This window comes from Alligator mississippiensis, chromosome 13 (genome assembly GCF_030867095.1).
Source record: "Alligator mississippiensis isolate rAllMis1 chromosome 13, rAllMis1, whole genome shotgun sequence".
NCBI lineage: Eukaryota > Metazoa > Chordata > Crocodylia > Alligatoridae > Alligator > Alligator mississippiensis.
Window position 1 is genome coordinate 27,212,734 of NC_081836.1, and position 17,324 is coordinate 27,230,057.

The 17,324-nt window shown below is 52.8% G+C and overlaps 1 protein-coding gene across 2 annotated transcripts; it reads left to right on the forward strand.

Annotated features, from left to right (window-relative positions):
• The first annotated feature begins 42 nt into the window (after positions 1 to 42).
• On the forward strand, positions 43 to 10,773 carry MCRIP2 (MAPK regulated corepressor interacting protein 2). 2 transcript variants are annotated; one of them, XM_059716527.1, is made up of 5 exons: positions 43 to 181; positions 263 to 338; positions 7,821 to 7,951; positions 9,045 to 9,146; positions 10,324 to 10,773. In XM_059716527.1, the coding sequence occupies exons 1-5, from the start codon at positions 127 to 129 to the stop codon at positions 10,392 to 10,394; spliced, it is 435 nt and encodes a 144-aa protein (XP_059572510.1). In that variant the 5' UTR covers positions 43 to 126; the 3' UTR covers positions 10,395 to 10,773. The 2 variants fall into 2 exon arrangements, with proteins under 2 accessions (XP_059572510.1, XP_059572512.1); XM_059716529.1 differs by having other exon boundaries at positions 44 to 181; positions 7,824 to 7,951.
• The last annotated feature ends 6,551 nt before the right edge of the window (positions 10,774 to 17,324 follow it).

Below are 17,324 nucleotides of genomic sequence, written 5' to 3' on the forward strand. Positions count from 1 at the left end.
GGGTCGGGTCGGGCTGCGGCTGGGGCGGCGGTGCCGGCGTCTCGGGGCGGCCGCGACAGGCGGGGCCGGGCCGGGCGCTGCGCAGGGGAGCGGAGCGGCGGACCCCCCGTCTCCGTCCCCGCGCACATGATGTACACGCTCACGCGGGGCCCGAGCCGCCTGGCCACGCAGCGCCGGGCAGGTGAGCGCGGCCGGGACGGGAGGGGGTGGTCCGGGGCCGGACGGGGCGCGGACGGCAGCGCTGACCCGGCCGTGTCCGCAGGGCCCCCGCAGCAGGTGGACGGCAGCAAGCTGGGCGACGCGCGATGCCGGCCGCCGGGCGCGTGGCCGCCGCCGAGGTGAGTGCGGGCGGGGGCGGGACTGACCTTGTGCAGAGGTGACGGCTCGTCCTTGCCGCGGCCCCGCGCGGGGGCTGCGGGCGGTGACCCGGGGCACCGCGGCGCCCTCTGCCCCGGGGACCCGCCCGCGGAGGGGGTGAGGCCGGGCACGTGGCCCCGGCCGGGCGCTCCCACGTGCGCTGCCCGAACCCGCGCGGCGGGGCGGCCCTGGCCCTGGCCCTGGCCCGTCCCGGGCTGAGCCGGGCCCCGCCCCCACCACGGGCAGGGGCCCTGAGCCGCAGCCCCGCGGGCGCCCCCGCGCCGGCCGCCCGGCAGATAAGGCCTGGGCCTCGCCTGGGCTCTGGAGATAAGAGCGGCCCGGGCCAGGCTGCGCCCGCGCCCCTCGGCCTCGCGGCGGGCACCGGGGCCGCGGGGAGCCCCGCACCTCCGCCGCCCGCTGCCCCGCGCCGGCTGCCAGCCCGTGCCAGGGGGCAGGGAAGGCTGCAGGCGCAGGAGGTGGTGGGCAGGCAGCAGGTGCAGCTCTTGAGCGTGGGAAGTAAAGGGAATTGAGGTAACAGCAGTCCTGCCAGGCCCCAGCCCCATCTCCGCTCCTGTGCCTAGACTTGGGTGCCAGCTCTGGGCCGCCCTTGTAGCCCGAGATGCTCGGCTGCCCAGATCTGCAGTCAGATGGTTGTGAAGCTTCCAGGGGGCCGGGGTCTGCGAGGGCACAAGGGTGCAGCTGTGGGGAGCTGACTCCCTGCAGGACAAGGTCAAACTGTGAACTCCAGCTCTGCTCCCTCCTCCATACCTGGGATGCTCACCCACGTGGTCTCAGGCAGGCGAATGTACATACCTTTCATCTAGGAAGTTGCCTGCTGTGAGCAGTGCAAAGTGGGACTAAAGTGCTCTTATTTCCCTCTGACCTCACTGCACCTGGAGCACTTGGCATCCCTGAGACTCGTCCACCAGGACCTTTTTCCTCCCAGTATCTGCAGCTTTTGTCCCTATATCACAGCACTCTATTCCACAGGGTGAGAATACAATGAGAAAACTGTAGGAGCTAAGTGCTTGGAAGTCAGGAAATTGCAACATCAGTGCTGCACCCACAGGTTTACCTCTGGCCTACTGGAAACCTGTGTAACTGTACAGCTGTCTGAGTACAGGTTCACACTTCTCAAACAGCAAGTGGTCAAAAGCATGCAGTATTCCACTTTTACAGTGGTTCTGCTGTGGGATAAAGCCGAATTGACACGTAGCTATCCGTTAAGGTTACTGTAGAAGTTGCTCAGAGAGAACCTCCCAATTAAAGGTAGATTTCTGGTTACTGGATCTGACTCTTCTAGTTTGTATAATCCAGATAACTTTGTTACATCCTGCATATGCAGTTTATCCTCTGCACATCCTCCTTCTCCCCCATACATGCTATATACTAATCTATAGTCTTGCAATGAAGTCTGTTCCTCTGCTAATCAGATTTTGTGGGACAAGCTACACTTCCATGGGTGGATATACAAGCTAGGACACCTGCTGTCCCCTGCGATGTGACGTCTTCAAGGAGCTTACAAACATTTCCCTGGTGTGGGACATGACTTCCTAGATGAAACATCTGGAGGAAATTCTGCTCATGACCATCTACTTTCTTCTCTATCTCCTTATTTGCAACTTCAGAACATCCCTATGGCAAATACTTTTTTTTTTTTTTAAACATGTAAACTTGGAGAACACACATAGATATAGTGGTCTTTTTAATGGTATGTAGTGGCTGCAAACAGGGAAGAGGCGCTATTATGATCAGCCATCCTTCCACAAGCTACCAGTGGTTCTCCAAGCAGAGTTTGGGAGCAACTGGTCTATGTGTTTCTATTCTTTCACTGTCATTCACTGATATAATCTAGGTAACTGTTTTAGCTCTGATTGTTCTTCAGGTTGGATTTTTCTTTCTCTCTGCAGCCTGCAAAAATGGGATGACAGTCTGAGCTACAGCAGATGTTGAGCCCACCTATAATAATGAGGGTCCCTCTCTACAAGCTGCTGTGCCCCTCCTTGGCAGTGTCAAATGCTCTTGACAGCCACTGAAATCAACAGGTGTTAAGGCTACAGAGGCCTGTCTAAGGGTTGGCTACATAATTTTCCCTTTAGGGTCTAATCCCAAGCCCACTGGCATTGATGGAAAGGGCTGTAATAATCCTTTGTGCTCCTACAGACCTCTTCATTCAAGAACTTTGAAAGGCACCATAGAACTGGTGAACTCAGCCTTCCACTACCCTTGTCACACCAGAAACATGTGTTTGACATATGAACATCTTCTGTTGGCTGCCATCCTGCAGGCAGAGGCAAATCCTTGATCAGTTTGACAGGATTCTTGTTATCAACAATTGATTAGTTCTCAATTTCATCTGTCAGATACACCCACCTAGCTTCCATTTTCCCTGGTGCAGAGGGGTTGTCTTGGATATCACCTATTTCCCTTGGAGCTTCTTTAAATAGGCCCCAGCATTTCACTGTGACAGGCTGCTCCCAAAAGATTCTGCATTTGTGCCCTTTTTATTTTCTCCTCTTTATGGTGTAAAAACAAAAGCCTGAAAGTTCTTAATATTTCTTCAGAAACATCAGGCAGATCTGTTTGCAACTACCTGGCTTTTGTGGAGGCCTCCTTGAATAAAACATGGGTCAGAGTGTTCTTCAGCTCTTCACTGAAAAGGCTGGAAGGATTGAGCAGAGTTTAAAACTAGAAACAGAAGTGTAACTACCCTGAGCAAAAATTATATCTCCTCTATAAACTGGGGCTGATTACCTTAATGTTTTCAATGTCACAATCTTACTGTCTCTCTGGCCCATCCACAGGATGCCTTGTCCGTGCCGAGTGATTGTAATTCTAAACTGAAAAGTGTGCAGGGGGAGAAATAATTTTAAAAGAACCCATGATTACTTTGGAGCTTCCTGGCTATCTTTCTCCACCCTCAAGAAATGCTCACATATTAAACAATATGGCTGTTAAACATTGACTGTCTTTTCGAACTGCAAGTAACTTATTTGCCCTCCATTTAACTTTGCTAAAGGCTATATGATGCATCATTTCCTCTTGATATTTGGCTGGTCTTACTCATTTTAGGACACCCGCTCAGATGGGATTGGTTAGGTTTTTCTCCTATCAAGGGAAGAGAGGGATTCCCAAGTAGACCCTAGATAAACCAGCAGGGCATTGTAAAACTTCTTCAGACAGGTTCACTAGGGGTTATATTGGGAAGGACAGTTGCAGGGCAGGGGCTTCACATCTGTAATAAGGTGTTGGTTTTTTGTCACTGGACTCTCCAGCATTTGTAGTTACTGGAATTGGTTGAGAATAGGGATTTCTGTTCCATAAGAAATCCTGGTATTTCAAAATCTGCTTTTGACCTGGGTTGGGATGACTGGTGATACTACTGAGATGCTCCATGGACTAGAGAGTGTGGAAATCTTGCACTGGGAAGTTCTGTTTCAGCACTTCTTTTTTGTTCTTTTGAAGTGAAACGTTTGATTTTGTTGATTAGGCCCCTTGCGCCCCTCTTCTCTATGGGCTGCAGCCCCCAGCTAGACGACAAGTCCTGTGCTACATTATAGCTGGGTTGTTGGTTATAGCCGTGTTGGTCTAAGGCAGGGGTTCCCAACGTTTGTGCCCAAGGGCACATTTGAATTTTGAAAGAAAAAGCAGCAGGTGCCAAAATGAATATTTAAAGTTTAGAATTTAGATCAATCTAATCATCTCACCCATTACTTAAAATTGCATTAGATCCACAACCACAAAATGCAGCTTCCCTTTTCTTACAAAAAATATTTATGTAAAAAATATTTGTTGGAATAATGATTTGTACTGATCTTGAAAATGTGTGCGGACACCTGAATAAACTTGGGGGGGGAACACCATGGCTCCCGTGGGCACCATGTTGAGAACCGCTGGTCTAAGGACATAAGCAGGCAAGGTTTTTTGGGTAGATGTGATATCTTTTATTGCTGCACTATAGCCACACTACTCCCCCAGGTTCCATATAGGTTCAACTGGAGAGGAGACAGCATTGCATGCTGAGTCGTGTCGTCCAGCCGGGAAGCCCATATCAGGGAGAAAAAATGGGAGTGTGATCCTTTGCCTGTCTTTTGTTAATTTACTCTATAAACACCTTTCAGGGGGTTCTGGAAACATCAGCATGCATACAGAAGGCCATTTTGCCTAGTGGTTAGACGTGGGCATCACAAAAGCTAGAATCTGTTCCTGGATTTACCCAGGAACAGATTGTGTTCCTAGTTTCTTGTGTAACTAAGTCCCTCAGACCCTCTATGCCTCAGTTTCTTTATACCATGAAGATAAAGATATTTAGCTACTAAAAACACTTGCTCTTTCTTTGAGCTTTTGGATACATTGCTCCCTCATACACAACAAAACTGCTAGTCTTTAACTTTTGCTGGTCAAAAAATACAGTTCTCTAAAAACTAGACAGCCATATACAGCCTTGTGCATGTGTCATCTGCCTACAGGCTGCCTGTTGTAACCTTAATTTGCACTCCTTGTTAGTGTGGATTAGATGCAGCCTTTAAGCGATCAAGTACTATTTTTCCCCCTCTGCCCATGGGACCTGGCCACTACTCCCTGCACAGGAGGGTTGGTACAAGGTTAACAAGTTCCTATTAAATAACTTACCATGCTGCCCTGAGCCTTAGCCTACTGCACACGTTACAGACTTTGCTTTGCTCTGCAGAGCATACAGTTACTTTCCTTGTGGGTTCCTCTTGTCTCCATGATGTCTAGGTGCTTCACAATCCTCTGGATTCATCTGTACACCCCCCCCCCCCCCCCCCCCCCATGAGAAGAGGGGTATTGTCTGCTTTTCGCAGATGGACTGCTGAGATGGAGATTGAGGTCAAGAGCATCTACCAGTCATGGGGACTCTGCTTGAGACACCCCGGATCTGACTTTTCAGAGTACTTAGTACCAGGTAGATCTTTATGTGCAGAGCTGTCATTGAGTTCAACTGCAGCTGGAAGTGCTCAGCACTGCTTCCCACCAGAACCTAGAGCAGTGATTCTCAGTACCCCTTGCTAGACTCACCCCTCAAGGAATGGCAGCTTTTGGTTTTTCACTCAGTTTTTTGACTACAGAAGAATAATAGAGCAGTCGTGTTGCAAAGAACTCAGAAAGCTGACAGCCAGCCAGAATGTTTTTAATGCTATGAATTCCTAAGGGGAATCTTGTGAACCAATTTTCACACACCTAACAGGGCCAGCATTGCATGGCACCCCAGGGCACCCTTGAAGAGATCTCAAGGCATCCTCAAGTGCGGTGGCACCCTGGTTGAGAATCACTGACCTGGAACTCCAAGCTGAGCACCAGAAAATGAGACATGTGCAATTAGTCACTGCAAGGCTCGGTCTAAGGGACATGCATAGTGTCCCATAGGACGGCTGTGGCAGAGGCAGGGCACCACTGCCTTTACTGTGAAATGATCTTCCTCATACATGCAGTCCCCTACCTTGCTCATTCCCTCCCTACCTTCCAACTGCTGCTACAAGGGAGGAAGGGGCCCTATAGACATTGGCCTCCTTTCCTACACAGCCCTGATTTGCCTGCAGAGCAGGGTGGAAGAAACGGGATGTGGTCATGTAATTAAATACCTTGTCATTAGGCACAGGCAGCCTTAATCCTGGCAGTGCCTGGCTCTGCAGCCTTAGCACATGCATGGGACAGTGTGCTATGGTTTCCTAGGTTTTGCTCTGTTAAAACCAGGGAAACTGCAAAAATATTATTATGTGACCTTGTCATGTAGGGGCTTAGTAGGATCAGACCCTTGCAGTTAGTGACAGACCTCTGCCTCTGGAGTTAACAGAGTAACTGATGACAGGCTGGTTGTCACCAGCACTATGAGGAGGGGTGCTGATTAGCAGGGGGATGGTGAGCTGTGGGCACAGTGCTGAAGGGTGCTGTGTTCTAGTGGGCATAGCTGCTTCTACCCCTTTCTCCCAAGCACCACCTTGCCTAGTCTCCTCCAACCCATCTCTGCCCCACTCCTGGCTCACCCAAGTTCCAGTTTCCTGCTTTTAAGCTCCTCTTCTGTTTTATCTGTCTCCCTGCCACACTGACATCCAGTCACTCCCAGTCTACCTTCCCCTACTCCTGCAGGCTCCCAGCTCCAATCTCCCTCATGAGTTTCCTTACCCCAACTCAGTCCCTCCCACTCCTGACTCCTTGCCCCAGGCTCTTTGTCCAGCCAGTTCCACTCTTCTCCAAGTGTTTTGGCTCCTCCTCTGATCCATTTTTCCACCCTTTTCCTTTCTCCTCCGCCTCCGCAGGTTCCTCCCATCTACTGGCTTACAGTCCTCCCTTGCTTTCTACCATGGCTTCTCTCTCCCTTCCCAGTCTTCAGTCCCAATCTTTTTCTCCCAACATCTCCACTCATTGTTACCCCTACTTTCAAACTTGTGCTTCCTGGGCCTGGTAAGAGTGCCCAAGTCCTGTTTCTAATCCCACACCTATACTTTTATCACTTCTCCCCCACTTCTGGCACCAGCAGTGAGGAAAGGAGGTTAATAGAATCTTTTCTTCCTCAGCTGAGTCACCCTGGACCCAGCTCTTCCCAGGCTCCGCTTCTCTCTTGCTTGGGTCCAAGGGAAGGTGATGTGTTGCATGCTCCTTTGCTAACAGCTGAAGGGCTGTTCTGTGCCTGTTTGTGCTGTAGGAGCATGATGTACCATGGTCGTGGTCACGTGATGGGCATGTCAAGTGCTCCACAGACACAGAGCTGCCCTCCTTTCCCACTGAAGACTCAGTGCAGTGCATCTCCCACAATATTTGGCCATGCACTGAGGATGTGGATATGGTGTTGGTGGGAATGAGGGCTAGATATTTGGTGGGATCTCTTACTGCAACAGGTTGTTATAGAAACTGAAATGTTGGTCGTAGGCTGAACCCCTCACCACACAGACATTATCTGTGTGTACAGTGCCCTGCACTGTGTGGCTCTGATCTCAGTTGAGTCTCTGGGCACTACTGGAGTATAAACAGAGACACTGCCTTTCCCCAAGGGTTAAACCAGACCAATAAAGGATATATAGCTAGCCCCACTTTATGGATGGGGAACTGAGGCCCAAAGAGATTCAGTAACTCACCTGAGGTCGTACAAGGAGGCTGTAGCAGAGCTGGAAGTCCTAGGTCTGAACTGTAAGCCCATCCTTAGCACCTGGCTGCCTTCCCTCCACAAACCTCATAGTCCTTTACAGAGGTAGAAGAATACTCCCATTCTGTACATAGGGAACTGGAGGCATAAAGGAGTAAAGTGACTTGCCCAAGGCTACATAGTAAATCCCTGTCAAAGGCAGAAATAGAACCCAGGAGTCCAGACATCCAGGCTCCTTCTGAAATGGCTGCAGACTGTCCTGCCTGGCTGCACTCCCAGCCCCAAACCCAGCAGCTGACTGGCTCAGAAAGGAAAGAGTGTTCTGTCTTTCTGTGCTCTCCATTTTCTCTGTCTGTCTCAGTAGCCCTGCTCCAAAACTCGTGTTCAACAGAGTGAATGGCAAGAGGCCCCCGGCAGTGACACAGCACATGTCAGCCACAGAGGAGTGCTACACATCGGCACATGAAGAGAACGTGCGGTTTGTCTATGAAGGTACGATGGCACCAGAGCCAGGGTCTAGCTACTTCACGGACAGGAAGGCAAGGTTGGTGGGGGTGCCATGGGTAAACCCCACTCTCTAAGTTGCATCTCAGTACCAGGAGCTTCCATGGGCTGTAATATAGCAGAGGAATGGGTCATATCTCAGTGTGGGGCTCTCCAGAGCCTGTAGTACAGCAGAGAATGAGTTATGTCAAAGCTGTCAGTTGCCAGGGGTGGTGACGTGTGGCTGAGGGAATGCAGTCGTGTGTCAGTGATGGGTTTCCAGAGTCTGGGATGTAGCCATGTCTTGATGCTGGAAGTTGCCAAGGGCTATAATGTGTGTGTATGGGGGGAGGGCGGCGTTTCCTTGGTGCTGAGCTGTGGTGAAGGTCCTCTGGTGTGACATGGTTACCTCTGTACTATTGCTGGTTTCTGCCCACTCAGAAATGCAGTGAATGTTACACCCTCAGCAAGCATCTCCTCTTCCCTCCTGCCCAGTCCAGATGCTCTGTGGCATCAGCCAGTAGGAAGACTCTAGGCCTTGTCTGCCCACTTCTGCCCATGGGCATTTGGAGCCTCCCTAGCAGCTGTCCCAGCTCCAGAGTGGGGTAGATTTGCTCCTTCCTACGCTTCCACCATGTACAGTGTCCTGACAGGCGGGTGGTCAGAGGTATTCTGTGATGTCTCCTATCATGAAGAGTTCATGTTGTAATCTGGCGATGAGGCCAGGCTGGGGCACTCTGGGGACACAGTAGCATCACCCAGCTCTCTGGGGCAGCAGGGAAGGCTTAACCCTGAGTGGAGGGTAACTGGTGGGACTACCTCCTGTCACTCAAGTGCCAAACACCCTCCCTTAGCCACAGCAGCAGTGGTCTGCACTGGGGCAGCATCTTCCAGCTGTGTTGCAGGGTTGGGGCATGCAACACAGGAGGTATAGTGACTTGGAGCTCAAGGAATGTGGGGCTATGAGGGGAACCCCAGTAAAGCAAACTTGTCAGTCCTGGTCAGAGCATGGGCAACTGAATGACCATCTTGTTGGAGTGTGGCTTCACCTTCCCCTACCAAAGGAACCTGCCTTTCTCATACCCTCCTCTCTCCTTTCCAGCCTGGCAGCAGATAGAACAGCAGCTGGATGACAGCCAGAATGGGGAGACCAGCTGCAGCCCTGTGCAATACGTAGAGATAACTCCCAACCCTGGATTGAAAAGTGAGTGCCTGTGGGCCACCACCAGGGACTGGCACCCATCCACATGAAGCAGTGCTTCTCAGCACTCGAGGGCCTATATGCCAGCTCCATGAAAGCATCTGTTCCATGTCCCTTGGAAGGTCTCATATGTTACTCTATGTAGCCCTTCATGTCAGCAGTGAGGCTGTCAAGTGCAGTAAGTTGGAGGGTCTCAGCCAAGTCCAGAGTAGATATCAAATTGCTCATCTAGCAGCATCTGCTCAGTGTCTCCCTAGTCTAGCAGAGAGAGCCCTTAGAAATAACAGGACTTGGGAGTGTCTACACTGGTTTAAGCATGTGAACTGTGCAGGATGGAATGTAATATTGGCTGTGTTGGGGGAAGGTAGGGTGTATGTCAAGTTCGCTTGTCCCCTGCAGAGTCCTTCTGGAGTCTGGGGGAGATGAGAAATGTCAGGCCCTAGGATATTGTGATCTTGGGTATCTAGATGGTTTCATTAAACCCCTCACAGCACCGTCAGCCAAGGCTTTAAATAAGTCCTACTGTACCTGCATAGCAGGAGCAGAATGAAGGTGCCAGCACACTGGGGCTAATACCCTGTGGTCCGAATGAGGCCAAGTGATGGGTGTTGTGGGCTTCTCTTTAAAGCTGTTCTTCCAACAGGCTGTCTTTGGGGCTGGCATCAGCCACCACAGTCACCTACCTGGGTCCCAGCACCATGGCACCCCCTAAAACATGTGTGGTGATGGGGTGGAACAGTCCCAAGGGGAAGGTTGGCCCCTGCTGAGTCACCTGCACTGTTTACTCATGTTGCTGGCTGGGTCTCTGGTGGGATTGGCTCTGGGGAGTGAAGGATCCTGTTTTCCCTTTGAGCAAACGTGTTAAGGGTAGAACAGTACAGGGATTTCCATAGCATCTCTCAGCATTCAGGGTAAGTATTATTGGGGTTAGTGACGAGCCAAGACTCAGTGCCACAGATTCACAGTAGTTGAAAGAAGGGGATGGTTTCCTGGAGCACCAGGTTTAGCTTTTCATTCTTTCAATAAGAAGTTTAGGGAGCTTTTTGCTGGGCACTCAATGTTGTCCACGCTGGGAGTTGGGGGAAGTGCCCCAGAGTGGCGTGAGTTCCATGAGGCTTTGCTTCCCCTCCATTACTGCTCAAGTTCTGCTACCCTGCCCCCTTTTCACTTTCTCTTCCAGACTTTGTGCCCATTGACCTGGAGGAGTGGTGGGCCCAGCAGTTTCTGGCAAAAATTGAAAACGGCTCGTAGAAAACTGCCCTCCTGCTCTGTACACAACACTTGAGTTAAAATGACAAGAGCTCTCTATAAAACAGTCTTGGCCAAGTGAAGATGGTAGAAACGGACCACGGCACCTCCTCGCCAGCCACCCCCTGTCTGGACACAGCAGGGCCAGGGGAGGAAAGCAGCTACACACTGCCTCCGCCAGGATTCCTTAAGTGCCAGTCGAACCGTCGAAACTCCTGCAGACTCTGTATCTGAGAGATCTCGCCGCAGTCAGTGCAGGGTGGGGAGAGGATTGTGACTCTAGGTCTCTCCCCAGGCCATGAGCTGCAGCCCTGAGAGAAGACAGTTCTATGTAACCAGGATCTGGGTACAATAAAGAGCTGAAACTGCCAATGGATGGGAACTCGCATGCCTTGGAAGAGTTATTCACAGGCTCTGCAAGATGACAACATGGGGCAAGAGATGGTAAAACATAGTGCAGCTGCTGGGGGCAGATCGAGCTCCAGGAGCGAGACAGGGTCCTGCATGACTCTGATGGGTGGGTGCCTGGCAAGGTGGCCAGAGCATTTTTTACTTTGTTTGCCTCTGGGTTCCCCACAGGCAGTGTAGCTACAGCAGAGTCTGCTTGGCTGGCAGCCCCACAATGGAGGCAGGTACCTGTGTACTGGCTGGGACAGCCCTGGTAGCACCCTCTGCAAAAATAACCTCTTGCAAGAACCTCCAGCCTGGGTTTATGCCACTCTTGTGTTACAATTTGGTCAGTGTTCTCCCATCCCAGACCTACATGCGCGCACGTGTGGGGGTTCAGAGCACAAGAGAGACCTGATGTAGGGCTGTAGTGGAAGCCGCTGCAGCAGGAAGAGAGCCTCAGTGCAGGCCTGGTCCCCACAGAGCCCTCCGACCCCCACAAGGGGAACCACTGTATGAAAGGCTTCCTTCTCAAGTTAAAGATGGCCCCTGCATCTGTCTCACCTGCCTCCCTTTTTTCCCTCCCCTATAGGCCACCAGGTATTCTCTTCCCCATCACAAAACCCAGCCTGCTTCCCAGCAACACTTAAGGTTTGACTCTGGCACTGCTCTGTAGGTGGCAGACAGGCTCCTTTGCCCCCAGCCAGGCCTGGGTTTATGGGACCACCTAGCTTCAGGGTGAAGGAAGTATCAGGGCCAATGCCTGTCTCTGGTCTTTCCAGCCGGGCCTCCTGCCTGCCTTGGAGCCCTTGGGAGGAGAAGCCAGCCATGCCTCAAAGCCTGGAAGGGCAGAGCGAGGGGGGCAAACCTGAGGTCTCCAGCCTCAGGCCAGAGTAGGCAGGGCTGCATCTGTGGGCGGGGGCACCTGGCTGCTTTGGAGCTGTGTCCAAGGCACTAGAACCTGTGCGTGCTGATTCCTGCTGGGCCCAACTGAGCAGTGCCACCCCCTCGTGGGAGGCCTGTGTGTGAGGACAGGGATGCGTTCGTTTCCAGCTGTTGCATGTACAGGACCCTGCTGAAAATGATGGTGCCTCTGACTGTAAACCTGAGCTGGATGACTGACCCTACAGTTGGGGCAAGGTGGCTGTGTCTAATGGAGATGAGTGGTACAAGTTCTCCAAGCAGGTCCTGTACCTGCTGCCTGTAAGGGGAGCTTGGGGGCAAAAGCACAAGACTCCCAGCTGAGCCTTCTCACAACAGTGCACAGAGCTGTGGGATTGAGAGGCACAAGGGCCCGGAGTGGGTGCTCTCAGCATAGGGCTCACAGCTCCCTGCAGGGCATCTTGGGAGTCTGACATATCCCAGAGCCCAGTGTGTTGGGTGGCAGTAGGGGGAATCACAGCAAGTCTGGACAGAGGAAGATGGGACAAGCCCAGATTTCCAGGCCCCAGAGGGCCAGGAGCTTTCAGGTGTTGCCTTTTGTCTCATTGGGAGTCTGACAACTCAGTTGCCTGTGGCTCAGGCTGTCACCTCCTGCCCCAAGAAGTGTAGGAGTTAAGTGCTGTTCAATGGCCCAGAGCACTTCCCTTGCCCAGTGGCACTGGTATGTGGAATTCCTCCTTAAGCTCACCCAGGGTTGTGGAGTTGGAAGCTGTTCTGTGCTGGGAGGGGTCTTGCTAACATGAGACCTGTGTGACTAGGGTGTTGGGCAGGGCTGGCTGGACATTGGAGACAGGCTAGTTTTGGCTGCTGGGATTGATGGCAGGAGGTGTCTGCTCCTGTGGCTTTCTCTGCTTCTGGGCCAAAGACTCTATTTTGCACCAAATGCTCAAGGTGGGAGCATGCAGTGAGGCTGAGAGTCCTCAAGGACACTGCATCTCCCAGCTCCCACCCCAGGGTTGCTCCTTGGCCCACAACGCACACCTACCCCTGCTGCAGAGATAACTGACGGCAGGTTGGGGGCCCCCAGCCAGAGGGCGCAGGGCCTGGCTGGCTGAACATCAGTTCTGTGGGGCTGCATCTAAGCCCCCTCTGTGCCTCTGTAGCCAGCACTGGCAACTAAGGAGCGGTGTGACTAAAAGCACAGGGTGGGGGGGAACTGGGAGCATTGGTGTGTGTTTCAGGTCCTTGCTACTCTGTTGCGTTTGGCATAGCTGTGTTGAATGGGACTCCAGCTGTGCAAAAGCATTCATTTCCCAGGCATGGGGAGGGCTGGAAAATGCCACCTTGCTAAGGACTGAATGTGCAGTGCAGCTTGACAGCCGAGCCACTCCATGTTATGTTGGATGGCATCCATGGCTTGAAAAGGGATTCCAGCGCTTGGCAAAGTGCTCTGGGCAGTGCCTCAAGTGACACTGTTTATGCAATGGGAGACTCTCAAAGGAGAGTGACTGCTGGGTAGGCAGGAGAGCCCCAGGAGAAAGTCACCTGCAGGGAGGGAACTGCCCCGAGCTGAATGTCTTGCCAAGGACAAAAAAAAACTCAACAGGGCCCCTTGTCCGACTGCTTGGGGCAGGGAGGTAGCTCTGGTGGTACCTGTGTCTGCTAATGGGCGCCACTGGATTTGCCCAGGATGCAGGGGACCCTGGGCTGGGAAAGACAGCATAGCTGGGCTCAGCAGGCCTATAGGAGATGCTGAAACAGTGCTATGCTGCCTACTCCTGGAGGGAAGGCCACATCTTCCTTGGGAATGTTACTTTCTACAGCAAGGAGTGGGGGAGGACACTTGGCTTCCCATCCCAGCATTGCCACTGAGGTGCCAGGTTACCTTGGGACAGACATTTGCCTATCTCTGTAGTACCCTGGGGTTAGGCCCTGCGCAGCTCCACATTGCTATAACTAGTGTCCTGCCAGCTTGGGCACAGAGTGTAGGCTTCAGCTCAGATCTGGCATGTCTGAGGGACAGCCCCATGCTGGAGCTGGGGCCACTGTGGCACCCTGAGGGGAAGCAGCCTCTCCAGGAGCAGATGGAAGCACTGACAGTACTGGAATAAAGGTCATAGTCTCCCAAGCATGAGGCAGCTTGGATCATGGGTGGGCCTTGCGTCAGCCTAAGGAGAAGAGGTAGCAACTACCTTGCATCTCAAACTGACCCACAAGCTTCCGAGCTGGTGAGACCTGGTTGCCAACTTAGGCCCAAGGGCAGCAGGCTCATCCCCCAGCCAGCAAGTGGCACCACAGGAAGAGCTGCTCTCAGCAGAGCCCACAAACACGGTGCTAAGGGAAGGCAACATGCACAGCTTTAAACACCCAGCATAGCCCCATTGCACCACTTCTGTCAGACCCAGCCATAAGCAGGGCCAGAGCTAAGGATAGAAAGGCAGGCTCCCTCTTCCCGCCCTGTCCGTCAGGAAAAGCAGCCCCTAAACGTTGCATGAACAGGTCCTGTATACCCATGCCACATGCAACAGGCCCAACCAGCTGAAGCGGCTTTGCATTTACCACCAGGGTCTGCTGCTACCTTTTGAAAAGCCCTCAGAGATGTTGGTTACAGCCACAGGACCCGATCGCTAACCCCAACTCTGCCACTGACATGCTGTGTAAACTCAGGCATGTCACCTCATCCCTGTGTCCTCCCCACACACTCCTGGTCTGTCCCTCTGCTTTAAAAGGTAAGCTTGTCTTTTCCCAGGAATGTTGAGCTTAGCTGCTGGAGTCCCCGGTCTCACTGAGGTCGCTGGCTGCTCCTCTAATCTACGCAAACATGCCAACAGGAGAGCAACTGGGTTGCATTTTTGCTTCCTTTTCATCACATCTGATTTTCCCCTTTGATGAAGGGATTGAGTGGATTTGGCAACTCCTGGTACAAGATTTCTGTCCCATTATCCGCCAAATAGCCAATCATGCCCTAGGACCTATCGCAGCAGATCTTCTGTGCAGTCACTTTGGGAGGGTTTATGTGAACGTGAGCGGAGCAGGCTGTGCCCTCCCATGGCCACACATTGGCTGGAGTCACTCAGCCCCAGACCCTCACCCTCTAGAGTTGGTAGCAGGATAATCAGAGGCTGGAGGCTGAACCTGAACTCTGGGAGCAGCTCTTTATACACAAAGACCACCCGGAGGCACTGCTTGGAAAATCCAGTTTATTTTGGAGATGGAACAACCTCCCCTACTACAGCTGCCTGTCATACACAGAGCCTTCAAGCAGCAGCCCAGCACCAGCCCAGTCCAGAGATGTGCAGTGCCACTGCCTGCCAGTTGTTGTGCTTTACACACAAGAGGAGCTTACAATAAATGGACCCAAGGTGGCTAGAAATCAACTGAAACACAGGAAATGGAGACAAGACAGGGGAAGCAGGGAGCTGGAGCAGGACGAAGGACCAGTTCTGATGCCACAGCTAGCGCACAGGGCAGGAGGCTGACCTATACCTAGGGCAGGGGCGGGCAATTATTTTGGGCGGAGGGCCACTTACTGAGTTTTGGCAAGGCATTGAGGGCTGCATGACAGGCAGCCAGAGGCAGACAAATATTAATTTTCTAAATTTTTTAGGGGCCCTGTGGGCCAGATAGAATGGCCTGGCAGGCTGCATCTTGCCTGCAGGCTGCATTTTGCCCACCCCTGACCTAGGGAGTTCATCTCATTATTCACAGGCTGCCGCCTTACACTGTGCTTAACCTGCTGGCAGATGCAGCACTGGCCCTGAGCACTACCTCAAGGTAGGTATGTGCTTGGGTCTCTGCAGAAGCAGGTTGGGCTCCATCTGTGGTCAACTGGTCCAAGCAGTAAGGGTACCACTTAGGAAGGGCCAGTCCTAGGCCTAAGGGGCCAGCGCGGTCTGTGGATAGTCACCCGTGTCCATGAATTGCCCCTCAGAATTCTTACCAGATGGTTGAATCTAATGCACCACAAGGTCCCAACACCTCCCTATCACAAGAAGCTAAAGCAGGGGTGGGGGAAAAATTGGAGGAGGAGGGGAGGGGGACTTTTTGGCAGCTGTGCCACAAATTAGGCTGTACCCTCCCCAAAGTGCTGTGCTGATCCTCTTCCCCTGCCTGACCTGCTGTTCTGCTTTCTGTTCCCTACTCTGTACTCCTTGCCCAATCTACTACTCTGCTTTCTGCTCCCTGCTTTCAGGTGCTGCACTGCTTGTCTGCTCCCTGATCTGCTGGGTGCCACAAAACAGGCTGCCTGAGCCCCTTGTGGCACTTGTGTGCAGGTTGGCCACCCCTGGGCTAGAGGGAGCTGAGCCCACACACTGGGATCCCCTTACAGAGGCACTGCAGATGTGTGCTTGAGCTACAGCTCCAACAAGCTGGTCATGCAGGCACAGCGCAGCATGTGTTGCAGGCTTGTATTTCTGCAGGCATTCAAAGGGTTTGGGAGAGAGCATTCATTCCCTTGCTCTAGAAAAGCCGGAACTGCCAAGTGGAGCCGTTTGGTGGGGGAGGGTTAAAAACTGAAAACTCGTGACAAATACTCTTTGGCGCAGTCTGATTTGTGCCAGGAGCCCAATAGCGCACTGAAACTGCAAGGAGAGAGCTGGTGCACTCAGAGCCCTAATCTGCACACCCAGGGTAGCAAGTGCCGAGTCCTGGAGCGGCAGCCTGGTGCTGCAGAGGGCAATGAAGCATTGCCACTGACGTCCGCGGAGTCAGAACCCTCCACTCTCTGCCCTTGGGTCCAGCCGCTGCTGTAGCTAAGGGAGGGCTGTGGAACCTAAGTTGGTGGAAAGGCCGTGCTGTGCACATGTGTCTGAGCCGAACACAGCTCCAAATGCAGTGAACGGTGGGTGGGAGCCTCATTGATTTTTCAGCACGCACAGGCCCACCAGAGAGTAACAGTCGTAAACACCAGCCACATCTAGAGCCAGTTTCACAAGTGGACCTTGCAGGCCTGCTCAAGGCTTTCCCCAGGGGCAGTTGTTACTGCTGTAGCTTCCAGTCAGCGTCTGCTCTGACTGGCTCTTCAGCTGGGTTGGCCAGCACTGGGATGCTAAGTGCAGTCTATCCAGGCTTCACATCCAGGTGGTAGTGCCTGGGAAAGCAGCCTCCCATAGACATGTTACAATGCCAGGTGTTGACCTGTAGTCACACAGCTCCAATTCCAGCGAGCCCTTGTTTTTGGGACAGCCCCAGCTATGATTTTGAGTAGGAGAGCAAAAGAGCTTACATGCGTGGTATCCCCTCCCCAGTACCGCCTCTACATTCAGCCAGACCCCAAGAAAGGCTGATTTCAGGTCTGTTCCTGCATCCACTGCAGGTTTCTCATTGGCCTCAAATGGAGAGGGCCAAGCTCCCACTGCCCAAAAGCTGCCCAACAGCATAGAAGTAGGGTATGAAGCCAAGGCCCCACCTTCTGTTGCAGCAGCACTGGGCCCGTGTCAGACAGCAGACTCCCAACCCCCTATTGGCATCTCCCCAAGGCCACCATAGCTTTGCCGCTGCAGTCAGTTTCAAGTGGGAGCAAGAAGCTGTGATGGAGGTCCTGCCTCTGACCAAATGCACTGCATGTGCTTAGCCCCCTGCATCTAACAGGACTGGCAACTTGCCTGCCTGTCATGACACCCAGCAACTATAGGGTCCCTTCCAGGCTGCTTGCTAATAAAG